General features: G+C 37.8%; 1 protein-coding gene and 1 long non-coding RNA gene across 8 annotated transcripts in view; one reads left to right on the forward strand and one right to left on the reverse strand.

Moving 5' to 3' along the window:
* Positions 1–26,479, forward strand: part of JAKMIP1 (janus kinase and microtubule interacting protein 1) — a 101,936-nt gene that overhangs the window by 71,646 nt on the left and 3,811 nt on the right. For 4 of the 7 annotated variants that reach the window (XM_027891981.1, XM_027891982.1, XM_027891983.1 and 1 more), the window contains 6 exons: positions 720–773; positions 1,777–1,842; positions 4,275–4,343; positions 7,620–7,697; positions 9,256–9,459; positions 24,998–25,063. In XM_027891981.1, the coding sequence (XP_027747782.1) occupies positions 720–773; positions 1,777–1,842; positions 4,275–4,343; positions 7,620–7,697; positions 9,256–9,459; positions 24,998–25,063 (537 nt within the window). The remainder of the gene's footprint in view (positions 1–719; positions 774–1,776; positions 1,843–4,274; positions 4,344–7,619; positions 7,698–9,255; positions 9,460–24,997; positions 25,064–26,479) is intronic. The other 3 variants (XM_027891986.1, XM_027891988.1, XM_027891985.1) reach the window with 2 other exon arrangements.
* On the reverse strand, positions 2,826–14,316 carry LOC114061473. Its single transcript, XR_003572129.1, has 3 exons — positions 14,182–14,316; positions 8,444–8,684; positions 2,826–2,982 (listed from the first exon to the last, which is right to left on the reverse strand). It is a non-coding gene; the product is annotated as an uncharacterized LOC114061473 (long non-coding RNA).

Consider the following 26,479-nt stretch of genomic DNA (forward strand, 5'->3'; position numbering starts at 1 on the left):
TTTTTTTTTTTTTTTTTTTTTTTTTTTAAATCAGAGCAGTGTTTTTCTTTATTTCAGTGGCTGGGTCTTAGTAAGGATGGATTGTTCAGCTCTTTTTGTGGATCTGAGAGCTGACTGGCAGAGAAACATAGCTTTCTACCCACAAAGGTTATGAGCTGATGGTGTTTGGAGGAGCATGTACAGCCCTCTGTGCACATTCCCTTCTGGCATTGTAAGGTTGATTTGAAACCCCATACTTTTGTTTAACAAAAACAAAATAAAAAGCAAACAGCAAATCACCCAGGGAACCTTCTTAGCAATTGTTTTGTTCATTCTCTTTGTCCTTTTAATTTCTGTAGGTTGATGTGGTTGATGCTCCACTCCAAATAAACAAAAAAAATTATTTTTAAGCCTTTTGTATTTCAACACTCTTTTAAGCCTGTTTTTTTTGGTCTTTCCTCTACATACACTAGCAGGATGATAAATGTGAATGATGCAGGAACATTCTGCCCTCATGCACAGATACCCAGGTTGCTTGCTGTAATCAAAAGTGACATTTTGTTTTGTCTTTGAAAGCATCAATAACACTTTTGTAATTGTGATGCAAAACTAATGTTTCACTTATTTACATTTCTAGTCTTTTTGCAAACAGAAGTGAATAAAGGGTACATAAAATGTAGCATATAAAAACTATTTCTCACCTACTTCAAAAAAATTAAATGTTGAACATCTTTTTTCAGGATGTGAATATATCTGAACTTATGAAGAAACTAGATATTCTTGGAGATAATGGGGTAAAAAATTTTTAATTTTAAATATGCCTTCAGTTGTATGGTTAATTTAATGCATTTTTTCCCACAACAGATAATAACATCCAAGAAAATGCAGAGGGTGATTTTTATATGCCTATATGTATTTGTATGAAGAATATGAATGGTTAGGTACTAGTTTTAAAAACTTGAAATCTTTTAGTTAAACTGATACCAGTGAAAAGTGTATTTTTTTAAGCTAGGATTTGGTCTTGACTAAATGATGTAGAAAAAGGCACTGAGGTAAGCAGAGGGAAAAAATAAAACCCAGACCAGATATAAAAGGAAATAAAACTAGATTTAAAACAGAAATGAAAGCCAGACCAAGTTGTTTGTGAGTTTTATCTTTTGAGTAGTAATAGTAACACCTAGTACTGTGAAGGCTTTTTTCTGCCAGGAGTGGATTTTCTGGGAGAGAGGCAAGGATAACTGTCTCCCTTTCTTCTTCTATAGTGCCAAATACAGAATAACATCTTGGTCATGCAGTTGTGGCATGAACATCCAGGGAGACGGGTCCAGTTTATAGCTGGGTTTAACAGTCTGAGGTCTTTATAATGTTGGTTTTAAGTTCTAGATTTGCATATTATGTTGAAAGTTTTGTGGAGGTTCCTATGGTACTTGATCTTTGCATTGTTTTCATTAATGGGAAGTCTACTTCTGAAAGTGCATGAAGGGGAGATTCATTGCTGTTGGGCCATAGTCCAATTAACAGGCCTAGGGGAAAAAAAATTCAAAATCCCTGACAGAAACCAATTAATTTTCATCAAATAATAAACTGTTGCTAAGGTGTTGGGGAGGTGATGGACTGAAATTGAGTGGAAACTAAGCACTCCTGGTTTAAGTTTTAAGACTTTCAATCATGGGATGCTTTTTGGTCATGTCTATGATTCTAAATGTTATAAGTTATTTATTTTTTGAAGTACAGTTATTTCTTGTGTTAAAGGATGAATTTTTGACCCACTTTAAAATGCATCTTTTTGTATTTTAGAATTTGAGAAATGAAGAGCAGGTTGCAATAATCCAAGCCGGAACTGTGCTTTCCCTCTGTGAAAAGGTAGAATTCAGAAAAATGTTTTTCTTTGCTGAAAAGTGACCATGCCTTCTGATATCACATCACTTTGCTGGAGAAGCATGATTTTTCTGTTTGGGTCATCTGGATTTGAGCATGTATTCATCCTTACATGAATGTTGGGATTGTGATGTCTTAAGGTAAAATCAAACTTACAAAATAACCCCAGTTTAAAAATAAAGACATGTTTTAGAGATATTCCTCTAGCATAAAGTACTAAAAAGCCACTTAACACAAGAGGTTTCATTCTCAGAAGTGCCGATGTCCTCAGTGCTCTGGGAACGTGGTGCTGTGACATCCTTGGTAAGGTGCCCATGGTCCATTTCAGGCTCATTTCTGTGGGTGACTGAAAAAACTCAAAGCAATCAGTGGTCCTTTTCTCTGTAAAATAGTGGGCATAGAGAAAAAGTAGTTTGTACAAGGTAAATATTCAGTCAGGTCACTCTTTTCTGCCTGACCAGTTCTTCCCAGTTACAGAGAGAATATAATCTGTATATGAATAGCAGTGATACTTAGAACTAAGCAAGACTTGCATATTTCTCTAAAAAAAATTCTGTCCTTTTCATATGTTTCTGTTAAATCTTTCCTAGATGCATTCTTGAAATTCAGAATCAGAACTTTGAAATTAAAATTTGAGCATTTTGCAGTAATTACTTTATTTGGTATAATTTTGATAATCTGCTTATCTAAATACCTTGAAGTAGGTAATCTACATTAGGTAATTTAAAAATCATTAGTTTGAGTGAGTGATTGCTATAAGCAAACCAAATATGAGGAAAAGTGCTAAAATCCATATGTTTTACATTGTGTTGTAGCATTAAAAGTGAAGGTGAACCTCAGTACAAAAGGCTAAGATAGAGGCTCCTAAATACATGGTTGTCTCTTCTGTCCCTCTTGGTTCCAGAAAGGCTTACAGGCATAGGAAGATCAGAATCAACATTTAGTTTTGCATATCATTCATATCTTCAAAAAAATTAGACCTCTAATTTTTGCAAATAGCCCTTTACATGATTGAGGGTAGCTGTGAGAGATGCCCATTTCTATCAGTTCTGAGGTTTAGAATGCTCACAGTCTTGCTGAATATCAGTGGTGAGGCTTCCCTTAGGAATATCTTCAGCTTGTCACCTTCAAAATTAAGAAAACAAAGATTATGAAAATAGAATCCCTGGAGAATATAGGGTTGCTGTTCATTTTTTTTTTTCTTTAGAAAGTTAAGTAGGTAAAACAAGTTTCCGTTTTTATTCACTGGTCTCTTAAATAGTGGAAGGTCCAAAATTATGAAATATTGAATTTATATTTTGTGTATTTGTAAACTTATGTTTGAAATTTCATATCTAAATCTTTGGAGAAAAAATCCTGGTGTGTCATTAGTTCCTTTGAGTCTGAGCCCTCATGAATTCATTAAAACTATAAATTAAAAAAAGCTGATGTGCCATGCTCACCAAAAGAATTAAAGCAAATATGGGTAGTCCAATGTTAGTAAGCAAGGCATTTGAGGACAGTGATAATTATCAGCGGCAAAGTTACAGCTGGTTTTAATAGTAGCTGGTGCTACAAAAAGAAGCATTATCTAAACTGTGATCTCTGTAAGCTAGTAATTGATCCTTATTGTAGACCTGTAGAGAAATGAAATAAAACAATTAATTCAGAAGTGAGCTTTCTCATCCATTTCAATAAACTTAAATGTAAAATATTAATATAATCCCAATGATGGTTAGTAATTAAGCATGAAACTTGTATCCATGCATTTAGCTATTACAGGAAGTGATTTTTTTCTTTGGAAAGCAAAGAATGCCATTCTTCTTCATTCTGATTGTTTTTTTTGGTCACCAGAACGGAGCATTCATTGTAGCAAAGACAAGAACTTCCATCTATCTGTCTGTCTGTCTGTTTTGTTTCTTTTCTCTATATTATTGATGTTTCAGAAGTGAGCCTCTTCCCACAAAGAGTGCTGCAAACTGTGCAAAATCAAGGATTGGGTTTTCCACCTTGTCTATATTTTAAATTACCCTCTGGAAAAATGAAGGTGTGGATGCCTGAAGTTAGGTGATGGTTTTGCAAATCAGGCCAACAAGCACTGTGCTTGTTGGTGTATCATGTAAGAAACAGTCAGGTTGATTTTGCATTCTTGACCTAAGTCTATTTTGTATCTTGAACTTTACAGGGGGAAAAAGTTTATTTACTGTGGGAAAGCAAACTTCACTTGTTAGTCCTTAGTATGTCTATGCAGTCTTCCATTTTGCCCACATTCTCACCACCTGTTTATTTATGTGGAACTTCAAAGTGGACAGATAGCATGTGCCTGGAAGTGTTGGCAACCAACTTGCAAAATGTTTGATACTAATTTTTTCAAAAGCTCTATTTTTTTTTTTTTCATGTCCTGTTTTTTTCCTCTTCACACTGCTATGTTCCTGTAGTGGTTGAAACAGATAGAGGGGACAGAAGCTGCACTGACACAGAAGATGTTAGACCTGGAGAATGAAAAGGTAAGGAACAGTAGCTAAAAGTATAATTCAAAGCTAAAACTCATCTCGAGGGAATGTGTATAAACTTCATCCCAAGTTGATTTGCTGCCTTTCTCTGCTTAACAGAGATTGCTTCATGGTAAAATAGGCAAAGGTTTCTAGAACAATCTATTGCTTATATTCTTTGGGATGAAAGGAAAATGTCAAATCTGTATAGAACAAAAATAGCATATTATATACAAATTAGGGCACAAATGCATAACTACAGAGTGTATTGACCAAACAGAATGAAATTGTCTGTGCGTTCCCTGTGTATTATTTTGTCTGGCAACAGTATTGTCTTTTGAATCTTGAGGTCATGTTACTAGAATTTGTAAGGGTATTTCTTTGCTCTCTGGTACTCAGCTTCTGGACAAGTTGTCAAGACCTCTTACTCCAGATGACCATTCTTGTCCCATGGTCTTCACGCCTAAAGACAGAATGTTTTCTCAAAAACAATTCTGTCTTGCAGAACAAACTGACCCTATTTTTCCATATGTTGAACAAAGAATTTTAGAATGTGTTCATTTTTATTGGTTTGCCATGCATGCTGTGCTTCACATCTTCAAATGGTTTTCCAAACGCTGATTAATCCTCACCACACCTTTTACAGGTAGATAAATAATTAGCATTGCATTCATCCTAAAGAATGGGACAATGAGACAGCGAGGTTAAGTGATTTGCCCATGGCCACTGAAGAAGTGTGTGTTTGAGCCACAAACAAAAGAGGTGCTCAGACTGTTCTCTGTTGAGTGTAGCCTTTCATACTGATTGTAATGTATCATAGATATTATCCTTCCCAAATTTAGTATTTCTTTATTTTAACTCTTCTTATGGAAAAATGCAGAAGTTTTCAGAAGGCAAAGTGCCCCCAAATACTAAATTCTTTTGTAAAAAGAATTGGAAAAACATAATTTCTTTATAACTAGAATTATTATCTTCTCACTTACTATCTGTGATGTTTTCAACTCTTACTTCTAGTAGCCCTTGCATCTATTTGTTTAGCACAGCAATCTAAGAATCTGCATCACTAATGATTGACTCAATCATGAAATGAAATAACATTCTAGCATGATGCTTTTGGAAGAACTAAGCGCTGGTTTAATTGTCCTTGGAACCCATCTAAGGGCTTGGGGTCCTATTCATGTTTCCTTCCCTCTTGCTTTTTGTGGGCAGCTTTTACTGCACCTTTTTGAGAAGTAACATGATCAGGGCAGCTGTGTTGCTTTTCTGGGATCTGGTGGTAAACTCAGCTGAGCTGATCTGAACCCCTCTGTAGTCTCTGACAAGTTAGTCTAGTTCTGTGGTGTCAGACACCTGTAAGCACTATGCAGTTCATGGTGGTTGCATCTTGTACAACAGCCACCAGTTTTTGCTGTAATCCATCCCCATCAGAAAATGATACCCCTTGGGTAGTTAAGGTGGGATTCAGTTGCATAAGCATGGCGTCTAATGCCATATTACATTCTTCAGAGTTCTGGAGATGTCCACAAGGGCCTGACAAATACGTCCTATGGGACTTATTGGAGAGCCCTGCCCTTCTGGACCAGTAGCTGAAGTAACATATTCTAAAATGGGTATCATAGCTATAGATGCCCATCTGTGGGTAATCAAGTTCCAGCCCCAAGATCAAGGCCTGACTTACACTTTGGCTTTGCCTTCAGTATTTATTAATGGGTAATTAAAAGAAGAAGTTTACAAAATAAATTAATAATAAACATTATGCTTCTTATACAGAGAACAAATAGCACCTTATTCCTCTGAGTCCTTTAATATTGGTCTTATATGTTTCTACTGTCACCAGTTCTGGATTGCTTTTAACATGTGGGAGGTCATCTGTAGTCACTTTGTGCTCTGAGCCCCTCCAAAGCATTAATTTGTTGATTAGCATGAATTTGTTTTAAAGTAGATGTTTGGATTGAGAATTCATCATCATGGTTCATGCTTAGGCAAACTCTGTGTCAGTGCTACACTGGCAGCTGACAGCAAAGTTGTCAGAAGTCCACATATATGTTTGAAGGCAAAGTTTGGCCAAATAAGTGACTTTGGGGCAATCACATATCCAATAAACTAACTGGACCAGCAATATTTGATTTTTTTGATACTTTTAGTAAAGGCTGCAGTAAATCATCTTAAGAACCCTGTGCATTTAATTTGGCAATTATTCTATATGTTGAGAAAATTAAAAAATTTGTTGAATAGAAAAAAGAATGATGGAAAATATTAAATTCAATCAAAGGGCTTCTCTGCTTTCTGGTATACTACTAATTTTTTTGAGCGTGAAAACATGTCTTGAATAAAAAGCTAATAAAATCAAATAACTATTTTATGTTCTGCTTACTATCACCCAACCTGATCTAGGGGAAGGTGTCCTTGCCCATGGTGCGAGGGTTGGAATGAGATAGTCTTTCAAGTCCCTTCCAATCCACACAATCCTATGATTCCATGATCCAAAACACTCTAAAGGCTTGACTATTCAGACAACCATTTGAATGCCCACAACTTGCTTGCAACATCATGCTTTTGGATACCGAGTTCCACTGAAATCCCAGTCTTTGGTATTAATATTTATATATATATGAAATAACTGTGAGAGTAGCCTTATTTTTAAAAACAAAAGTAAAAAACTTCTCTCAATCCTAGGCATCTTGAAAATTTCTCAGCTCTTCATCTAGTCGCTCAACCTCTCTGGGCATCACTTTACCCATTTCAAATGGGCTTGAAGATTGAATTGTTACTTCTGCGTCAGCAGCACGGGTGCTGCAGAACCCAGCTGCAGACCTGCCTGTTCATGTTTCCTCCCTAGAAGAACGGGCTAGACAACAGAAATTAGGGTTTGCCCCATGATTTCCTTAAGGATACACATGGGACATTTTCAGAAAAGCCATAAAATACCCTCACTTGTGTTTCTCTTTTCTCTCCCTTGTCCTGCCCTGTGCAAGTTATGGCTATTGACCACATGCATGCACATCCCCTTTCACCTCTTGCTGCTCTGTGCACTTCCGTCAGGTCCAGACAGGTTTGTACACTGGCGTAGAGGTCAATGCTTTCTAGGTACAACTTGTTAATATAATATACATATTTGAAGTGCTAATACTGTAAATTTCATGTTCCAATTATCCTTAGGATGAATGTGGTCATTTGCTGTAGGTGTTCGTTTGCTTTCAAATGGAAAGCCTGTGTAAAAATGATGGCATTTATGGTTCTTCATGAATTAGGATAAAGAACAAACACTCCCTTGTTTTTATTATTGCTCAGGACCTGTTCAGTAAACAGAAGGGTTATTTAGAGGAAGAACTCGACTACAGGAAGCAAGCTCTGGACCAGGCTTACATGGTAGGAAAAGAACAGTCATTAAATTTTTCTATTTGAACAGATTGCATAAAATGCAGGGGGTTTTGTTTCTTTTAATTATAAATAGGGTTATTTTTTACTTTTTATCGCTTTTTCTGCTGGACTAGAAATCAACTATTACTTAAATGAAAACTTAGGAAATGGCTTATAGTACCTACAAGTGTAATGTTTTTTTATTCTATGATATACAAACACCTTGTTAGTACTTCTGGAATGAGAAGAGCTCGTTTATGTGTGCAAAAAACTGTGACTAGTAGAATACATCAGAAGTTTAGAACTTTTCTAATATTTCTTTTCCTGAAGCATTTGTAAGTATTACTGCTGCTAACCTATCTTAAATCAGGAATGCCTGTTCTTCCTATGGGATTCCTTTCTGCGTGGTCCTAATCCAACCTTACTCTTCCTAGTTTTCAAAAGGGAAGCTACAACCTTGCCTTTTTCAGGCTGAGTAACAATTAGGAATTATCAAGGAATTGATAAAACTGCACACCCAACTTTGTTAATAGTGAGACGTCAGAAAATCAACAATGTTCTGAACAATTATTTATACATTGTAAATGTTTCTTATGGGGAAGATATTTTCAGAGAAGAAGCAAGGTCTAGTGCTCAGAGCAGATAACAGAGATAAAAGCAAGCAGGCTCTATTTCTAGCACTGTGACCTTGGGCAAGCCATTTAACCTCTCTGCGCATCTGTTTATGCATCACTAATATGGATGGAATTACCTACCTCACAAAGGTGTTATGAGGGCTAAAGGGATGTGATCAGATGCTCTTGATCCAAATATTGTCAGTCTGGATGCTGGTTTTTAATAGGATCATGCTAACCCCAGTAATAAGGCAAACACTGCCATGATTCCTTTCTTTTCTCTTGGGAATACAGTTCTCCATGCCAATGTGAAGTTCTCCTGTGTTTTCTGCTTTGCAAAGTACTGCAGTTTTGGTCAGTGCATGAGAATCACATTAGGAATCTGGCAAACAGCAAGAGATGGATGAGGGATTAATGTATACAAGTATAGGTGTGTTCCTCTCTCCATTGCTTATGGAAACTTAGAACTAAGCCACTGACATGGACTTGAAGCCATGAATGTCAGGGTAGTAGGACCAGAGAGAGAGAGAAAGATTTCTGTTCACAGTTTTTCCTGTGGTCTTTTTATTTTATAGGATGGCTTAACAATTCAGTTGCAGTTGAAGGAAATCTGTTAGTTCGCATTAAATTTGTTATGTTCAGCATCAGGATTTGGAGTTTTATCAGGGGTTGAGTGCAGACCTATCATCTCAATCTTTCTTAAACAGAAGAATCTATCATTTACTAGAATGGGAACCATCGCTTGGGTGTAAATCAGTGCCAGGAGGCTGCGTGCACTCTGTGTGGAATGCTCCTCACTACTCACGACTGCCGCTTTCCGTCCACCTGTCTGTGTCTGTCCTTCCCTCCTGCCTAAGGCTTTGCTTGCTGGTCTTCTCCTCTAGCTGTTGGTGGGTCGTTTGCTTGCTGGATTCAAATGTCAGCCTGTCTGTGTGTGATTTGGGTTGCATTAGAAAATCCAGGAGCTGGAAGCCACGCTGTATAATGCCCTGCAGCAGGATCCAGGAAGGCGGGCGAGCGAGTCGCTGACAGAAGCGCAGAGGGAGGACTTGCGAGCTGCAGTGGAGAAGGTGCGGCGGCAGATCCTGAGGCAGAGCCGTGAGTTTGACAGCCAGATCTTGCACGAGCGAATGGAGCTGCTGCAGCAGGCACAGCAGGTAATCCCAGTTCTCCTCCTTCCCGTCGTTGGTGTTACCTCTGTGGTTGCTGCCACTGCCCATAAACAGCATCGCTTCACCCTCACCTCGTGGAGTTCTGTTTAGTCTATTCTCTGTACAGCTCCCGTGCCAAGGAGCCATGTGGTGTTAGGACCTGGTTGCGCTGGGCATGGTGCACACACAAAACAAGTCACTGTCTCACCACAAGGTCCTGTTGCACAACCTGTTTCATGGGTGTACAACCACACAGTCTTCCACAGGACTCTGAGGGGAGCTTGTTGCAAGTTCAAGGCCCAAGTTAGAAAAAGCCAGAATGGAGGGTTGCAAGACTATAAAGCTATGAAAAGAGGAAAGGCAGAAGCAGCAGTTATAGCAATCCAAGTTTGTTTTTTTTTTTTCCCTTTTCAACTATTTTAGCTATTTATGATTTTTTTTTTAATAACTAAAAAAGATAAAGTCATAGATAGTCTTTTAAGAGGCCATTTACAAGCTTTCACACCTTTACATTAGTTTAGAAAATCCTTGTCTATCCAAACTACTTCATTAAGGACAAGTATTAACAGCTTGAATTTGGCAAGGTCCTGGCCTATGGAAGTGTGGTAGTTACTTACTGCTGGTAGGATTGCTAGTTTGTCTGTGCAAATATTCAGGGACAGAAGAGAGCTGCATGTCTCAGGGTGTTAATTACTACAGCAGAAATAATTGTTCCCGAGGATTTTTGTTCCTCATTATAGTAACCTCTGGAATTTGCTGGCAGTTGTCTTAGATTTTGAGGACTGCTCTCCAGTTGCTCTGCTACTTTTTGTACAAATCTGGAATCACATATTGTAAATGCTAAAATGTGCTATGCAGATGTGTCCAGAACATTGTTGCTATTTCAGGTGCTGGGGTAAGACCAAGCCTCTCTTTGATCAGATTATAGATGAAAGTGATGTAATGTGACCCAGCAGTGTTGTGATCATCTCCTGTCATCCTGCAATGATGAGAAGTGCTTATGCTGTCAGTGTTAGATCTGAGCTCTGACTTCCTAGAAGTTTCCTTTCTCTTAGTACTTGTTACACTGAGACCAAGAGATGAACTTATATAATGGGTATCATCTATTTGTAATCACCAGTGATGGTGTATAGAAAGCTGGAGAAGGTAGGTACCAGGTGGCACTACAAGTGTCAGAAAGAGAGAGTAAACATGTTAAATTTGGTAAATAAGAATGGAGCCAGAAGTTATTAGCCAAATGTTATTAGTGTAGCTGAAAATTAGTGAGACTAGAGGTTTTTGGCAATCTCTTAGGCAGTCCAATTTCCTACCCAGACTGCTGGTGTTTTATTCAGAACAATGATTCAGTGCTTTCTAGTTGGGTAAATATTATTTGCAAATGACATTTAATGGGTATGAATGACATTGTCTCTTGAGTATGCCCTCCACACATAAATAATACACAGTTTGAGATTTTACCATCAGACTAGATATAGTTTGGTCTTTGCTTTCACCAGGCATGTAGTTTGACACTCTTTGAGGACTGCTGTTGGCTAGGGCCTTTTTGTGGACTATTGCTGGAGTGTATTTTTGGGGAATCTGGGCAGAGCTTCCAAGTTAAGCTCATATACTATTGGCAAATAGAAAGGAAAAAGTAGGATTAGATTTTTAGAGTGAAACAGTTGTTCCTGAGAACTCAGCATCCATACTATGTGCGTATTGGGGTGTAACATGGACTCAGTTCCAATTTGTTCCATGACCTTCTCACTGTCAATCGGAGCACTTAATGTGCACATCTGTTTAAGTCCAGTTCATGTATTCACAGATTTCTTCACAACATTAAAGTTAGTATGATGAGCATAAAAGAAAACAAAAATGCTACCATAAGCATGGATGTTTATGTACCTGCCTTCAGATCTATTTTATAGTGTGCCATTAGAGTTCATATTATGCCCATCTCATTAGACATGCTAATGTTACAACACTGCAGGGCACATTGAACTGAATTCTACTGCTTACTAAGGAGCTAAGCATTTTAGTCATCTATTTTTAACACACACACACAAACATATGGCCACACACACACACTCCCTATTAAAAAGGAAAAAGAAAGGCAAAGATGCTAGTTAATTTGCCTGGGTTATGGGAGGGCTAATACTCCCAGCATTACTTTCATCTACACTAGCAAATGACAGAAGCTGTATGCATTTCACAAATGAAACTATACTTGTGCTGGCAGAATGCTAATGAGTGGATGAAGCTACATTTAGTACATCCCTGATACTTTGTTAAATGAATCCATTCCTTTCCCTCACGTATTTATGGCCATGAGAAGTTTTGCTGACATTGTGACATCAGCAAACGCCCATCACACTTTATACTTGCAAAACTATAGTCTAGACCTGGTCATATTTTAAGTCTGCAGTACCTTTACAGTACACACCACACTTCTTGCTCTGCTGAAGATGAGGCTACAGAGAATGATAGGACAGCATGATGGACCTGCAAAGCTTAATACAGAATCTTCTTGTAGCAAATACTCTCAAACTTTCCCTGAAACAGAAACCATGTATTAAAGACTCCAAATTCTCTGAAACTTTGGGAGTTCGATAACTTCCAGAAGGCCTTTTTCTTTGTTTTATTTACTTCCTGGTACATCTGATTGAAGGGCTTTCAAAGAACAAGTCTGTTTATCCTGATAGGCTGGCAAAAAACTTCTCTGAGTTTCTGTGTCAGACATGGAATGGAGGTTTAACAAATTCTGATGATGGAGAAGGAGGAAATCCCACCTTTTGCCTGTAAATGATCCTTGACTGTACTTGCAGGGTGCAGAAATAGTAAGCCATGTGATGAATGCTGTAGGTTGGTCTGCAGGGTTTATTAATAATTAATTGCTTCATGCAGGGACTTCGAGGATTTAGCGTGTGAGATGCTGGTTTTACAGAGCTAGTAAATGTTCTTCCAGGGGAATGTACCATCTGAAAGGGACAGGGATGTGCATAAGAAAATGTAAACAGTTGCCCAAGTGTGAGCCTGTGCTGCTTTATGGGAGCTTCTTTGTCCACATGGAAAGCCTGAGTTCTCACCCACTGAGTATTGACTTTGTTCCAGTGAAATAAATATATTTTAGGATGTAAGGCTCTGTACTGCATTGGTAGGTCTGTTCATCTCAGGTGCATGTATGGCCACACATTATTATTGTTCATTTGTATATAAATGGAACCATTTATGTATACCCATGGTGGATTAAGGAAACCAGGCCTCTGTAGAGCCAAATTAGACAGACTGTGTGATTAGATCTGCGTGCTAAGGCACAAAACACTTTTATTAAACCCAGACTGCAGCATGCAGGTCTGAGGGACAGATCCTCAGCTGAAGCGTATTGGCAGAGCTCCCTCTAAGTCAGAGAAGGTGTTTTGATTTACACCATCCTCTCTATTTGGAGGAGGTAATATATGTTAATTAAAAATCTGTCATGAGCAGCTTGTGATATTTGCTTCCAGCAATAGGGTATGTGCAGTTCAACCACCATTCCTGTGTATATTGCCATCTAAATGTCTCATTGTTCTACACTGTTATTATAAGCTTTTATAAATCAATATCTGATTTATTTTTATCAGGACTTCGTTTAAAAGTAACATTTGTGCTCTACTGAGTGCAGTGGCATGACTTTTGTGCTGTTGGAAAATATGAAGGTCATTATTAGCGGGTTCTGCTAAGAAGGGTAATTTTTTATGTATATATAGGATGCTAAGTAATTTCTAGAGGGAGTGAGAAAATCCATCTCTGAAAGAAGATATTTGAAATGGAGCAATACAACATGTTTCTGAAGTAGTGATATCAACTTCCTAAAGAAGCAAATTCAAATATAAAAACAAACAAACAAACAAACAAACTGCCCAAAAAAACCCAGCACAAAAAATCCACAAAGCATCATGGTTAGTACACCTTACAATTATATTGCAATTATCTTATCTGCTGAAACTAGTAAATATTTAAAGGTCAAATTATGCTTTATGTAAACCAAATAAAGTAAAAACCTAAATATATTCCTGTTAGTTTTATTGTAGCTGCATCTGGAGTATGAAGCTGTCAAAAGTCATCAGAACCAGCCTTGAAATTAGGATAGATTAATTCAAATTGCACTGTTGGCAGTATTCAAACATGAAGAAAATTTATAAGAGAAATATAATTTATTCTGATTTCATCTGAAGTTATTTTAAATCCAAAGAAAAGCTATAAAATCCTTGAAGAACAGCAGATTGACACACAGTTCCAAAAATGGTTGCTGATAGTCAGAAAGGATATGAGAGACAGATTTTATTAACGTAATCCAGTAATTTCCCACAGTGGTCTTATCTTTGTTTAAAATTTTAAGAAAAAAAAGACAGAGAAAAAATATATTAGTTCATTGTGGAATCAGAAAGTGTGAAATTTTTTTTCTCTGAATTGCACCGTAGTACTGTACTAAGATGAGGGTGTTTTATTCTAACTTGAGTTAGAATATTTTTTGGTGAAGCTCACTTTTACAAAGTAAAAGAAACAACTGCTTCAGTTCCAGACCTGAATATAATAAGATTCTGGATGGATGAAGTCTACCAAATTCCAGCTTTAAATGGGTGGAATATGGCTGTAAATATTTTAGCTTTAAACTACATCATTTACTCTCATGACCAGATTGGATTATTCGTCAGTAGTAAAAGCACTAATTACCACTTTATTTGCATGTTTTACTAGAAGAAGGCATACCTTTAGGAGAGAGCAGGTTTAAATCAGAACTGACCTCTCTGTCACTGCCATGGAGAAGGATTCACTGCTGATGTGATGCCTCGGGCACTGCTTTTCATGGACACCAAGAAGAAGTCAGAAGTAGCGATGTCTTTTTTCATCCTGAAATGTCAAAATATAACTTGAAATTGAGAAACAACAAACTAATTTTCTTCTTTAAGTTTCTTAGTTAATTTTTTCCTGACCTGAAGAGTGAAGTTCTAACTGCTTAAAGGTCAAACAAAACTGTAGCCTACGGCATTCCTCTATGAATTCTTCCTGTTGTCTCATTGGTAGGACAACTTTTTCACACTGGGAGAGTAATTTATTTACACATCCATAGGATTGGATGTCACCATATCTATAAAATCATATTGGCTCAGCCATTTAAAATACATATTTTTGTGGTGTTGTTGGGGTTTTTTTAATCTTTATTTAAAAAAGAATTGTTAATATGGTAATTGCCAGAGTGAAGTAGGAACCTGAGATTTGCCACTTGACATACTACAGATATTCAAGTAAAGCTCGGATAAATCCAGCAGTTGTTCTGTTCCTCCTTGCTGTGTAATTTGGTATGGTTGATAGACCACCTTTTTTTTTTTTTCACCCAAGCAGAATTATTAAGGTTTAATGTTTGACTGGGAAGGCTTTTGAGGGAGGGAGAGAGAGAGTGAGGATGCTCTGCTCAGTGTGCCTCATTAATAGGCACACGGAGGTGTTGTCTTTAATTTGTCCTGTTTGGCACAATGCTTTGTGACAGAGAGGACAAATTAAAGACAACCACTCCTCTGGCGAGTTGTCTTGATCAAAAACCCACAGTTGTGTCACACAGTTTAAAAAGCAGGTAGAAGTACTACTACTAAGCTTGCTTACACAATAATAATTGGGGAGTCTCAGATAATTTTACCTCCAAATCTACATAGATTCAATGGTTTGATGTTTTTATTTTAAATCTGAAGTGGTAAAGTTTTAGGGAAGCTAATTCCTAGCTATTGTGTACAACTATACGTGAAGAGGACCACGTAGGGCAACAACTGATTTTTTTTTTTTTTTTAGCTAATAATGCCTGCTTAGCATTAATGTTCTGTGCTTTGCTGTTCAAAATTTAATAGATTACTGTTGATAATGCATTTTTTATATTCATGATTTGCTCGTAAAGGCATCTGAAATCACAGCTGTATAACTGTCATCAATATTCATCAAGCACATCATGACTAGGCTAATCATAGTTGACCTGTGGTATTGATTTGTCATGCAGGAGTGAACACTGAGTCTTTCAGGGCATCATTGCTGCTATAATGACAATGTCACAATAAACTGTAATTTCTCACAGATTTGAATGGCAAATGGGAGTTAACTTTAATAATTTCTCAATGTGTATCTTCAGTGTTTCCTTGTGCATGTTTTCTGTATATCTTCAACCTTATCTGCTTTGCGAACTACCTTAGTGATGCTGCTTGTCTGAGTAAGTGATGATAGCAGGACTGCTGTGATACCTACAAAATATATCTGAAAGGTCTACACTCTTTGTCCTAAACAAAGTGTGATTGAGGTTTTTGGTTTTGTTTTGGGGTTTGTTTTGTTTTGATTTTGTTTACGTTTTTGTTTGTTTGTGAGGTTTTGGGTAGTTTTGTATTTTGTTTTTATTTTGGGGTTTTGTTTGTTTGCGTTTGTTTTTGTTTTTGTTTTCCTGTCTGATAATCTGCCTAGGCTGTGAAGGAGTCAGTTTTAAGATGTTGAATGTGTTTTGTCTTCTGAGTTCAGGTAGACTTAGCACAGCTGTTATGTGTAGATATAGGTCTAGTATGGCTTAAATTATTGTTTTTCCCCAGTGAAAACAATAGGACTTCTGATATCAACGAATCAACTCTTTTAGATATCAATGTATGTTGTAACATAAATTAAAAGACTCTCGGTGTTAAAAAAAAAAATTGGATTTACTAGTAAACATTACAAACATATTGTCATTTTGGTATCAGATTATAACAGATAGTTATTTTGGTCTAAATGTATTTATAAAATTCAGTAATTTACTACCAAGACCTATGTGACTGAATACATATGCTGAGAAATGCAATGCATGGGTGCAACTGCTAAAAGCTTTATTCTTTATTCTTTATTTGCCTTCCTTCTCCTCAGGAAGGCAAATAAAGAAACTACAAATGCAAAATAAAGATTAACAAGAACAATTCTTCTACGTCAGTATCTATTAATTGGATTATCATGGTTGAGACTACAGAACATAGAAAAGAATAAAATTTTTACCTGCTGTGTACGGAAAATCTTGGTGAGGATCAGAGAGGCACAGTATATCCAAAATAATTTATTATCGTATTCAACGGGCTAAAATTTATATTAGGTTTTCATTCAGAAAGTAAAGCAAGATGGAAACAAACATAACTTAAGATAACTGTTGCAGTGGGCTTTTTTGTTTCCCAGTGACCACTTTGCAAAATCACATTCTAGGAATATAGAACTAAAGGGAACATTTGGATTCCCCAATTCAAACCCCTTATGGTAGCAGATCCAACAACCTGAGTAAACTCATGTGACAATTTCCTATGCAAATTGTATTGTTAAAATAGTACAGGCTTTTAAACATCTGATAAAATACATTAGATTTAAAAACGCCCAAGAAATATTTTCATTAAGGAATTTTATCCATCACTTTAGTGATTTGAATAATAGCTAAAGGCAAGTCAGTTTATATTCATCTTTGTTTAAATTCATGCATGTAACATAGTTATGCTGTTCACATTATTAAAGATCTTACATACCTGTGTCTTAATAGTGATGAGAATCTGCTTAAAATAATGACATAATGAAACAATATTGATTCTTCCCTTTGTCAAATTGATAAAATATTTCCCATGCTAATTTTTGATGCAGAATGAGATACGTTCTTGATCAAAAGATGGCTTCAGAGAGTCAAAACCTGGTTCATGTCAGATACAGTCCATCCATGGTGCCTATGCTGGGAATGTACATTAACCTGAACCTTTGCAACATTTCAGAGCCGAGGCTCTAAGCAGCTTAGCAAATCCTTCTTGGTCTGCTTTGTGCTAAAATTATCAAATTGTTTTCTTGGATTTGCTGGTGAATGTAAATCCAATAAGAGCGTGTCACAGGAACTGTTAAGGTAATTTCTAACCCCCTGGTTTGTACATTCCTGTGTTTTCACAAGTACAGTAGCATGGCAAAGAGCATATTTTGCAGGTAGGTAAATTGATCTTGATGTTGCTGTCCATAAAACCTTTGTACATATGGGCTCTTTGCTTACACAGTTATCTGGAAAACGAGAACATCAGTTCTGCAGTTTGACACCTACGTGAAGGATCATGTGGTCATTGAAGTCACACAAATTTCTTTCCTGATAGATTTTTACCCATTTGACAAAGATCCTTGAGGATCTGAAGCCATCCAGGATGTTGGTTCAGGACTGTGAATGGCTGGCTAGTGCTGTGGGTGAACTGGAGAGGAAAAAAGGCTTGGATGAAAAAGTGCACTTCATCTAGCCTGCATCACTGTTCAATAAACAGAAAACAGAAATTCCTAGAGTCTATGTTTGCTATTAAAAAAAACCAGCTGGAAGATTGGGTCAAAAAACCCCCAAAATGTCCATAAGGCACAATGTAATTGTAGAGTGACAGTCCATTTCTCATCAGAATTTGTGGTAGCATGAAAAGATAAGCTTAACCAAAAAAGAAATTGTGCACATTTTGGTTGCCCGGTAGAGGAAATCTGGACCTAGAATTTAAAAGTAGTGAGGCTAGTATTGAGATTTACTTCAGTACATCTCAGATCAATCTTCTCCCTTTGTAATGATGACAAATCATTGCTGGGTTGATATATTGCCTCCAGCACAAAAATGATAGCTCGGAGAATGCAACCCAGGGCTGACTGAGCTCAGCAAAAGGAATTCCATTTATTCCAGTGCACTGTATTAATGGCAATGGTACTTAATGTAGATAGATTGCTATTATAACAAGAGCTGGGCACACATACTTCATGTGTTCTCAGTGGGAATGCCACTAACTGTTTTGGGTTTGGTTTTTTGGGGGGTTTTTGTGTGTGTGTGTGTGTTTGTGTGGGTTTGTTCGTTTTGTTTTGTTTTGGTTTGGTTTGGTTTTGTGGTTGTTTTTTTTTTTTAATGGAGCAATATTTTCATTTTGGCTAAACTTCAAGCTGAGTCTTCTAAGCCTGTGTTACTGGAATTTCTCTGTTAGTGAAAGCAGATTAATATTTCCAGGCACATATCCACCATCATGTTGCTTACCTTTCACCTAAACTTTAATTCCTCAGGTCTCCCAGACATGTGGCTTGCAATCTTGAGGTTGTGGTATAGCTACAGGAGGCAAACCATGTAAAAATTATAGAAATTTCCCTTTTGAAATCAGTACCTGTCTGGTTCTCCACTGGCAATGTATTCATATGATTTCACTGAACTTTTGCCTTCAGTTCAGTTTTAGATACCAAATTTGTCCTCTTTATTTGCACCTTGTACAAGGGAGTCATGAACATAATGAATCTGCATCTAGAGTTATCTGGCCTTTTGCTGAGTTTGGATGCATTTGGAAAATAAAAATCTATAGGGGAATTTTCCAGCTATCGAGAAAATGGAGCTATAGATGAAGAGACACCTGAATTGGTCCCATCGAGGCCAGTTCAGGTGCCATACCTCATGCAAACTTAAAGACTCACATGCTTTAGGAACAGCTGAGAGTAGGAATTTTTAGTCCTGTCTTGGTGTGTCAGCCCTCTGACTTGAGAAAAGAAGAGCTGACTTGTCTTAATTTCCCTGACAGTACTGGAGAGCACTTGCCATCCAAGTTTACCAAAGAGAATTGCTTAAGTGAATAATTGCACTTCAAGAAGCGTATCCTGTTTCCCAGAAAGATGAACTTTCCATCATGAGCTGAAAGGAAATGGAGGGTTATGAGCATTTAGGAGGAATCTGCTGCACATTAGGAATCTTCTGCTGAGAAAAAAGTCTAATTGCTCGCTTTTGGGGCAGCTTGGCTGCCCTTTGTGTTTGGGATCTCTCCAAGAATTAGAGATTGGAGAATCTCTTTGCATTCAGAGAATGTAAAATTTATACAACTGTGGCTGACTGATGGTAAACTTCCCTTTTATGATTCTGTTCAGTAAAGTAATGTCGTATATAGTGCCATGTTAGGGGTAGTCTTTTCGTGCCTTTGCATTGCAGACTTCCAAAGGAAAAGTGTGCTTTAGCTGCCTGAATTTTCTGGATGTGCTCTCTTACCTCTTACCGTTTTTAGGCTGTCCTTCAGGGTTATAGCTTGCCTTTGTATAAGTGCGTATGTAACTACAATTGAGAAAAATTTTATAATGAAACTTAAAAGTCTGTTCAAATTGCAATTAAGTAATAAGTAAATTATCATCTTTGTTCTGTTGCTGTCTGGCAATGCAAGTGGATCTCTGAGCTGAGTCCCTCTCCTGGCAGACCTGGAGCTGCTGTTTAGCATAGCCTGGCCAGCAGAGCCATCTGCTGATAGCTCTGCACAGGGAACAGCCCTCAGCCCCTATTGTGCTCTGGCTGCTTGTGAGCACTTACTCAGAGGTGGCAGCAAACTTCACTGCCAGTAGAAGAATGATTTATTTATCTGGTAGATGCTTGCCATACTGAAATGGACACTTGTCCAACCCTCTTTTGAAACTCGGGGAAGCTCCATGTGGGTAAGGGCAGTTACAGGGAGTATTTGCAAATGTACCATCCATCACCCAGAAGTTTTGTGATGAGATTTCATCTGCCATTGTAATAAAATCAATGACAAATTAGTATTCATTATTTTGGCAGGTTGGTTCTGAATGTGGGTGAGGTGGACAGTGTTAAGAAACCATACCTTATGTTTGCACTTCTCGCTTCCGTGGTTGCATTCCCATTGCCCTGTTTTTGCCTGACTGTGGTTCTTTGTTTGCCTACAGTAATTCCATTGTATGGCCCTATGATTTGACAATACAGGGTTATTCTCATGAATCCCGAGTTCTGAAAAGGTGCACTTGTGTGACTGAGGGGCAGCTATAAACTGTAGGGACACGGGAATTGCTAGAACCCAGCAGAGCACCACTCTACTCATCCCTAATCCTTGCTTTGACTGTGATCACTATCCGTATCTTCTATCCCTCTCTTTTTAAAAAAGAAAATAAACAGAAGAACAACCTGTGGCTTTCTTTTCATCCAAGACTTATCAAAGTTTTGAGAGCAACACAAGGTCAATTTTGTTGCTTCCTAATATTTTTTTTGTGCTGTTGAAAAGGTGCTGGATTTACACTGCAAGGTTCCTGTGAGCCTAGAGCTGAATGCATCTTTTATATTCACAATTGTTGTAACTCTATGTGACATAGAAGGAAAAGCTCAATTTACAGATCATCAATTGAAAATCATTCACTTCATGAAGCATGAAAGCAGGTAGAATTTTTTTATAACAATTAAATACTTCTATGTGATTTGTTGTCACAGTCATGCTTTTGCAAACATAAATCAGCATTCACTGAAAGCATCTAATGAAGTGTTGAAAATCTGAGAGTTCACAGCTACTTGATTTGTAATTCTTGTAAATAAAAGGAACGGTAGATAAAGATGTGAAGACTGTTTATTGGACAGAGTCTCAAGCAGTTCTACCTTTGGTCTTAATTAGGACCTGTAACTCTTGTGTAACATCCTTCTCAGTAGTTTAATGTAACCTTTGACTAATAAACATCTCATGCTACTTCTAGGAGATACTTCTTTTGTTACAGCTCCGATTACTACATATATCTTACATGTATTTTTTAAAGTCATGTTTGTGGAAATCACTGTATGTGTAATCAAGATAATGCTGTAAATGCAGATAGGTACAATAAGGGGAAATAATTATTTTTATGTGTTAAATACTCTATGCAGCCAATATAGTGCATAAACTTTTATATATTTTTAGGGCCATCTCTGCAGTTAAATAGAAATAAATGAATTAAATCAGATTTTTCAGGATATATAAATAGCTGAACTAGGCTGGTTATCTTCCAGCGCTGTCCCTGAGCAGTCAAAGGATATTGATGGGAGTAGCTACACCCACTTCATCCTCCTGGATAATCCTCCAGGGGAAAGCAAGTAAACAACCCGGAGCAAACAACCCCAAGCTTCGATACCCAATGAAAAATTCTAGCCCAAGGTTGTGTTTTAGAACCTGTCTAGGTTAGAATTTTTAATTTCTGTAGTAAAGAAGTTGTAAAATCTTACTCATTTGCAGCATAAGTATTCTGTTCTTGTGATTTCTGCTCATTTAAGAGGAATACAAGCTATTTAAGCACCAGCCACCAGCCTTCAGCATACTATCCTTAGGCAGCAAGTCTGGAACAGCTCTACAGATACACATGTATAGCTGCAGATGTCTGCCCTACTGACTATGTATCCACTGTGTCCAGTCCAGCAGCACAGAAACAGTAGCAATGCCCTGGCCACCTGCCAGGCCAGGCCCATGGCCATGGCTGTTATCAGAACGTTCCCAGGCACAATTCAGTAAGGTGATAACCAGCATAGCACTACAGGAGGCAGAGAAAGCAAAAAGCAGCCACTAAGGAGAGTAAGCTCTAATACACAGTCAGGGGAGCAAACCTCATAGCAAACACAGGAGCCTGCTGAGTACTAGGTAAACATCACTAACAGCAATAAATTCAATCTAGTGCATCCCAGTCAAATCCATTGATCTCTCGAACCCCCCAAGCCCAATGCTGGGCATCAAAGAGAACTGTGGTGGTTTAACCCCAGCCAGCAGCCATGCCCCACTCACTCCCCTACCAGTGCATCAGGGAGAGAATCGAAAGGGTAAAAGCTGGAAAACTTGTGGTTGAGATAAAGACAGTTTAATAGGAGAAGCAAAAGCCACATGCAGAAGCAAAACAGAACAAGGAATTAATTCACCACTTCCCACGGGCAGGCAGGTGTTCATCCATCTCCAGGAGAGCAGGGCCTCGTCTCACGTAGCAGTGACTTGAGAAGACAAATGCCACCACTCCAAAAATCCCTCCTTTCCTCCTTCTTCCCCCCAGTTTATATACTGAGCATGATGTCAGACGGTCTGGAGTATCCCTTTGGTCAGTTTCGGTCACCTGACCCAGCTGTGTCTCCTCCCAACTTCCCATGCACCCCCATGCACGTTCCTTGCCAGTGTGGCAAGGAAGGCTGTGTAAACCCTGCCCAGCAATAACAAAAACATCTCTATCAATGTAATCAACACTGTGTTCAGCACGAATGCAAAACATAGGCCCATACTAGTCACTATGAAGAAAATTAACTCTACTGCCACCAAAACCAGCTCCATCTGCCTTACTGATATCAATCTAGTTGGTTTGAGGGTATTTTGTAGATTTTTCCCTGCTAAGAAATTCAACCTCTTGAGTTTTCCTGGTCAATTGGTAGGCTGTCTTTGTATTTAAACCGATTTCTAGGAAAGCGTATATTTCTTCATCTTAAAACTATTCTCTAGCTTTCATCTCCCAAAATTTAACTATTTTTATGCGTTATGTGTGGGCATTGGAGAATAGAAGCCTCAGACCTTTTTTTAGAACCATTCTGAATAGTTGTAGAGAACAGCTGAATAGTTGTAATCTTTTGAAAAGATTAAATATTCATAAGGGAATAATAACATCTCAATTTTTACTTAATTAACAGAATTCCCAAATCTTAAAAATGTCATCTTATCTTAATTAACTTGTTCTTTTATAAAGGAACCCTTGCTGTAAACCCTGAGGTGAGAAAGCCACCGGATGTTTGGTGGTTGTTTTTTTTTTTCTCCTTTTTTTCTGAAGGTGAACTCTCAGCAGTTATTGAAAAAAAAATCTCACATGATAGATCTTGAAAATGGTATTTAAAAATATTGCTTCCTGCCACTTATCTCGCTACAGTCAAATTTTACCACAGAGCATAGCACAACCCCCAGAGAATTGAAGTCTGTCACTCAGCTCTGGGATGTGGCTGTAAGAAGGAATCAGCATAACTGAAATGACTAGGAGAGAAACAGGAGTCTAACCTGATGAACTAGAGATCTCAGAGGTGATTACATCTGCCTGCTTCTCATCCCATGGTTTTTTTACAGTGATTATAACCTTCCTGGTACATATTGTATATGAAAATGATCACTTGAGAGATAGGCTTGCCTTGAGCAGGGAGTAGATGAAGTATAAATCAATTCAAATTTAATAGAGGAAAAGTGAAATTAATACAGCTGTGCTTGGGGCATTTGTTACTGTCAGCAAAGCTGCATGCACTTATGTCACACGAGGGTAATCTGGTTTGTGTTGGTTTGTGCATTTACTGAGGAAATCTTTGAGCATTGCAGTATGATATAGTGGAGATTTTGATTCACTTACTCTGTATAATATTCAAATCGGTCATTTAAGCAAAGTCTTTCATTTTGAAATAGCAGCAACAATAACAAAACTTTTTTGCTTGTGGCCTTTCTTTAATATTTGTGTGGAGGAGTATACTCTAGGAAAAGTGAACTGCAGAGTTGTGTGAACTACCTCATTTTTGGCGTAGTTCCAGGTTAGATTTGCAATTTTCAAGCCAAGCTCTGAGGTTCTCTAAACCAGTTTGGTCATTGGATCAGCTGCTGCCTTACTGCAGCTATCCTGGGCTACCACGAGTGTGGGGCATTTGCCACTATTTGGGGTCTTTGAACTGAATGCAGTTAAGCAACTACCAACATCAGGTGATATGCACAGGTTTATAAGTAATGGCTGGATATTGTTTTGAAAGAGATTCTAATTGTTCAAATCAATTTGGGAGTCATAGAATAACTTGTGAGTAGTGCAGCGGCAGCTACATTAATTTTATTGGCCCCTGCCATTCACATTATAGGAGGTGATAATTTGTCTTCCCAAATTCAGGAACTACTGGCTGTAGGCCAGACTGAGATTGAGTAGTTAAATCCAAAAAAAAGGTGCATGTATAAAGTTTCTCCTTGATAACCAGTGACTGTTAGTAGGAGATTTCTACTTTAATAAATAATAAATCTACTTTGTCTATAACAAATAAAATGTACTAAAAGTGTAATAAAGTGCATCTAAATTGTAGAAGCCACCTAAAATTAAAAAAAAAAAAATGCACAACTTATATAAAGCAAACAAGGAGATATGTGATATAGAAAGAAACTAAGATATGTGGACCCAACAGAAATCATAATTTAGAAGAATCTTTGTGAAACTGAACAAGAAAAATCCTTAAAAATATGAGGAGCTACACTGAAGGAAACATTCCCTCTGGCTCTCGTGGGGGGTAACTGGTAATAGGATGGAGCTGAATCTTTGAATGGTGTCTTTGTGATGAACTGAAAATCTGAGTGTTCTTTTTTTCTGGTACAGCATGACTATGCCAGCAGCATGTTAGGCTTTATAGGAAAAGAAAATAGGTAGTTAAAAGGAAACATAATAGTGTAATCTGCTGACTGTCTAGGTAAGTAAAAGACTACTGGCAGTTGCAAAGAAAGTAATGTACTTCTAAGAATTTTGATGCTAATTGGAATTGTGTGTATATGTTAAAATGATGATTAATCAGCGGTGATAAGGAGACTTTCTGGTAGTAAACATGATGTTCTGAATGTGCAGCTTGCTTGAAATGCCATGATTTCATGGGAACACGGGGCAATCCTGCCAAGGACGTGCCTAATATAACTGTATAGATAGTGTTAGATTGACAATGGGCATTTTTCTCTTTATTTTTAACCTATTTCTTATATTTTTGATGCATGTGCTTTTCAAATTATATATAATAATGTCTATTTTGCTTTTTCTTTTTCAGCGAATTCGAGATCTAGAAGATAAAATAGAGCTTCAAAAAAGGCAACTCAAAGAAATTGAGGAAAAGGTAAATAAATGTCTGGGAAGTACCAATGGATTTCTTCTCTACAAATTTATTATTCTGTGTCGCATTGATGTTAGTACTGTTTAACCTAGTATCATGAAATTTATTTTAAAGCAAGATAAAATTTGAGTTCAAGTCACTGCTGTGTGACATGATGCTCTTTCTCTAATCTGCTCAAAATTATTTCCTATCCAGATTTTCCGTCAGTTACAGGAAGACAGGAAGGGGTCTGGGGAGACATTAGACTAGCAGAGGGAGAATTTGCTGATGTTTAGATCAAGAAAGAACATAAAGATTTGTCTCTGACAGATATGGTTAGCACAGCCCTGTTCTTTGGATAGCATTGCTTTGCCAAACTTTCAAGTACTGAAAATTTTAAAAAAATTAATAAGGTACCTCTGGCATAGTCTACAATCAAGAATATTTCTTACTTTAAGATAGAAACAAATTATTATCCTGGGTCCAAATTTTCTTGTCTTTTGAAGAAGTTCTGATAAAAGCTTGAGACTGCAAATGTATTTGTGTCCCTGGTTCCCAGCAAGGGATGGCACAAGGTTCGTGGGCTGTGAGCTCAGGAGTTTCCCCAGTCTGTGGAGTTTAGGCTGCTCTTCAGGGCATAGGATGGCAATGGGTCTTTCTCTAGGCCCCAGGAAAGTGTTTTAGTTTGTTCTTTTTTGCTGAATCAGTGCCTAGATCCCAGCATGAGTTACATCATCTCAAGTTATTTCTCCCCAGCATTTATGGAGACCTGATCCTACATAAACCACTGCTAGGCTGAATGGAGAAGATAGTGGAGTTTTCAGTACTTTTTTTTCTTTTGGGATGAGAAAGGGGTGAAAGCTGAGAGTTGAAAGAGGTCGATGGGTCTTGGAGAACTGAGAGAGTCTTTGGGGACCAGCTCACCAGATGTTGAAAGGTTTCCTCCTCACCCTTCACTAGTCCAAGTGTCCCATCATTTGTCCTCCCAGTGTCACCCTCTGGGGTTATTGCACTTCTAGCAATTACTCCAATTCCCTCAGCATCTTCCTTGGCCCCTTATGCTCCCACATTAGTTGTCTCCCCTCTGCTGTACCTTGTCCTACACTTTTTAAACCGTGATATCCGACTGGGTTTGTGGAAGAGCCAGGAGAAGAGCCATGAGAAACTGTTTTGGGTGCTGCTGCTTCCACTAGCAGAGAAACGCAGGAATCATCCACTCCTAAAAGGGCTCTTTTGCTGCTTTGCCCTTTTCTTCCCCAAGCCACTTCTATAGCTGAAGCTGTTCCTGCCTAGCAGCCAGTAATGTCTCATCAAAGCAGACAAATGCTGAGGGAAAGATGATACTTCTACATGTTAATTATTTCAAATATTAGTGTTTATCCACCTACTTTAAAACATCAACATCTCTAGATGTTGCTGTTGCCCAAATATAAACCTTTA

The sequence above is a fragment of the Empidonax traillii genome, unplaced genomic scaffold (assembly GCF_003031625.1).
Source record: "Empidonax traillii isolate 1590-97213 ecotype Southwest subspecies unplaced genomic scaffold, ASM303162v1 scaffold336:size770142, whole genome shotgun sequence".
NCBI lineage: Eukaryota > Metazoa > Chordata > Aves > Passeriformes > Tyrannidae > Empidonax > Empidonax traillii.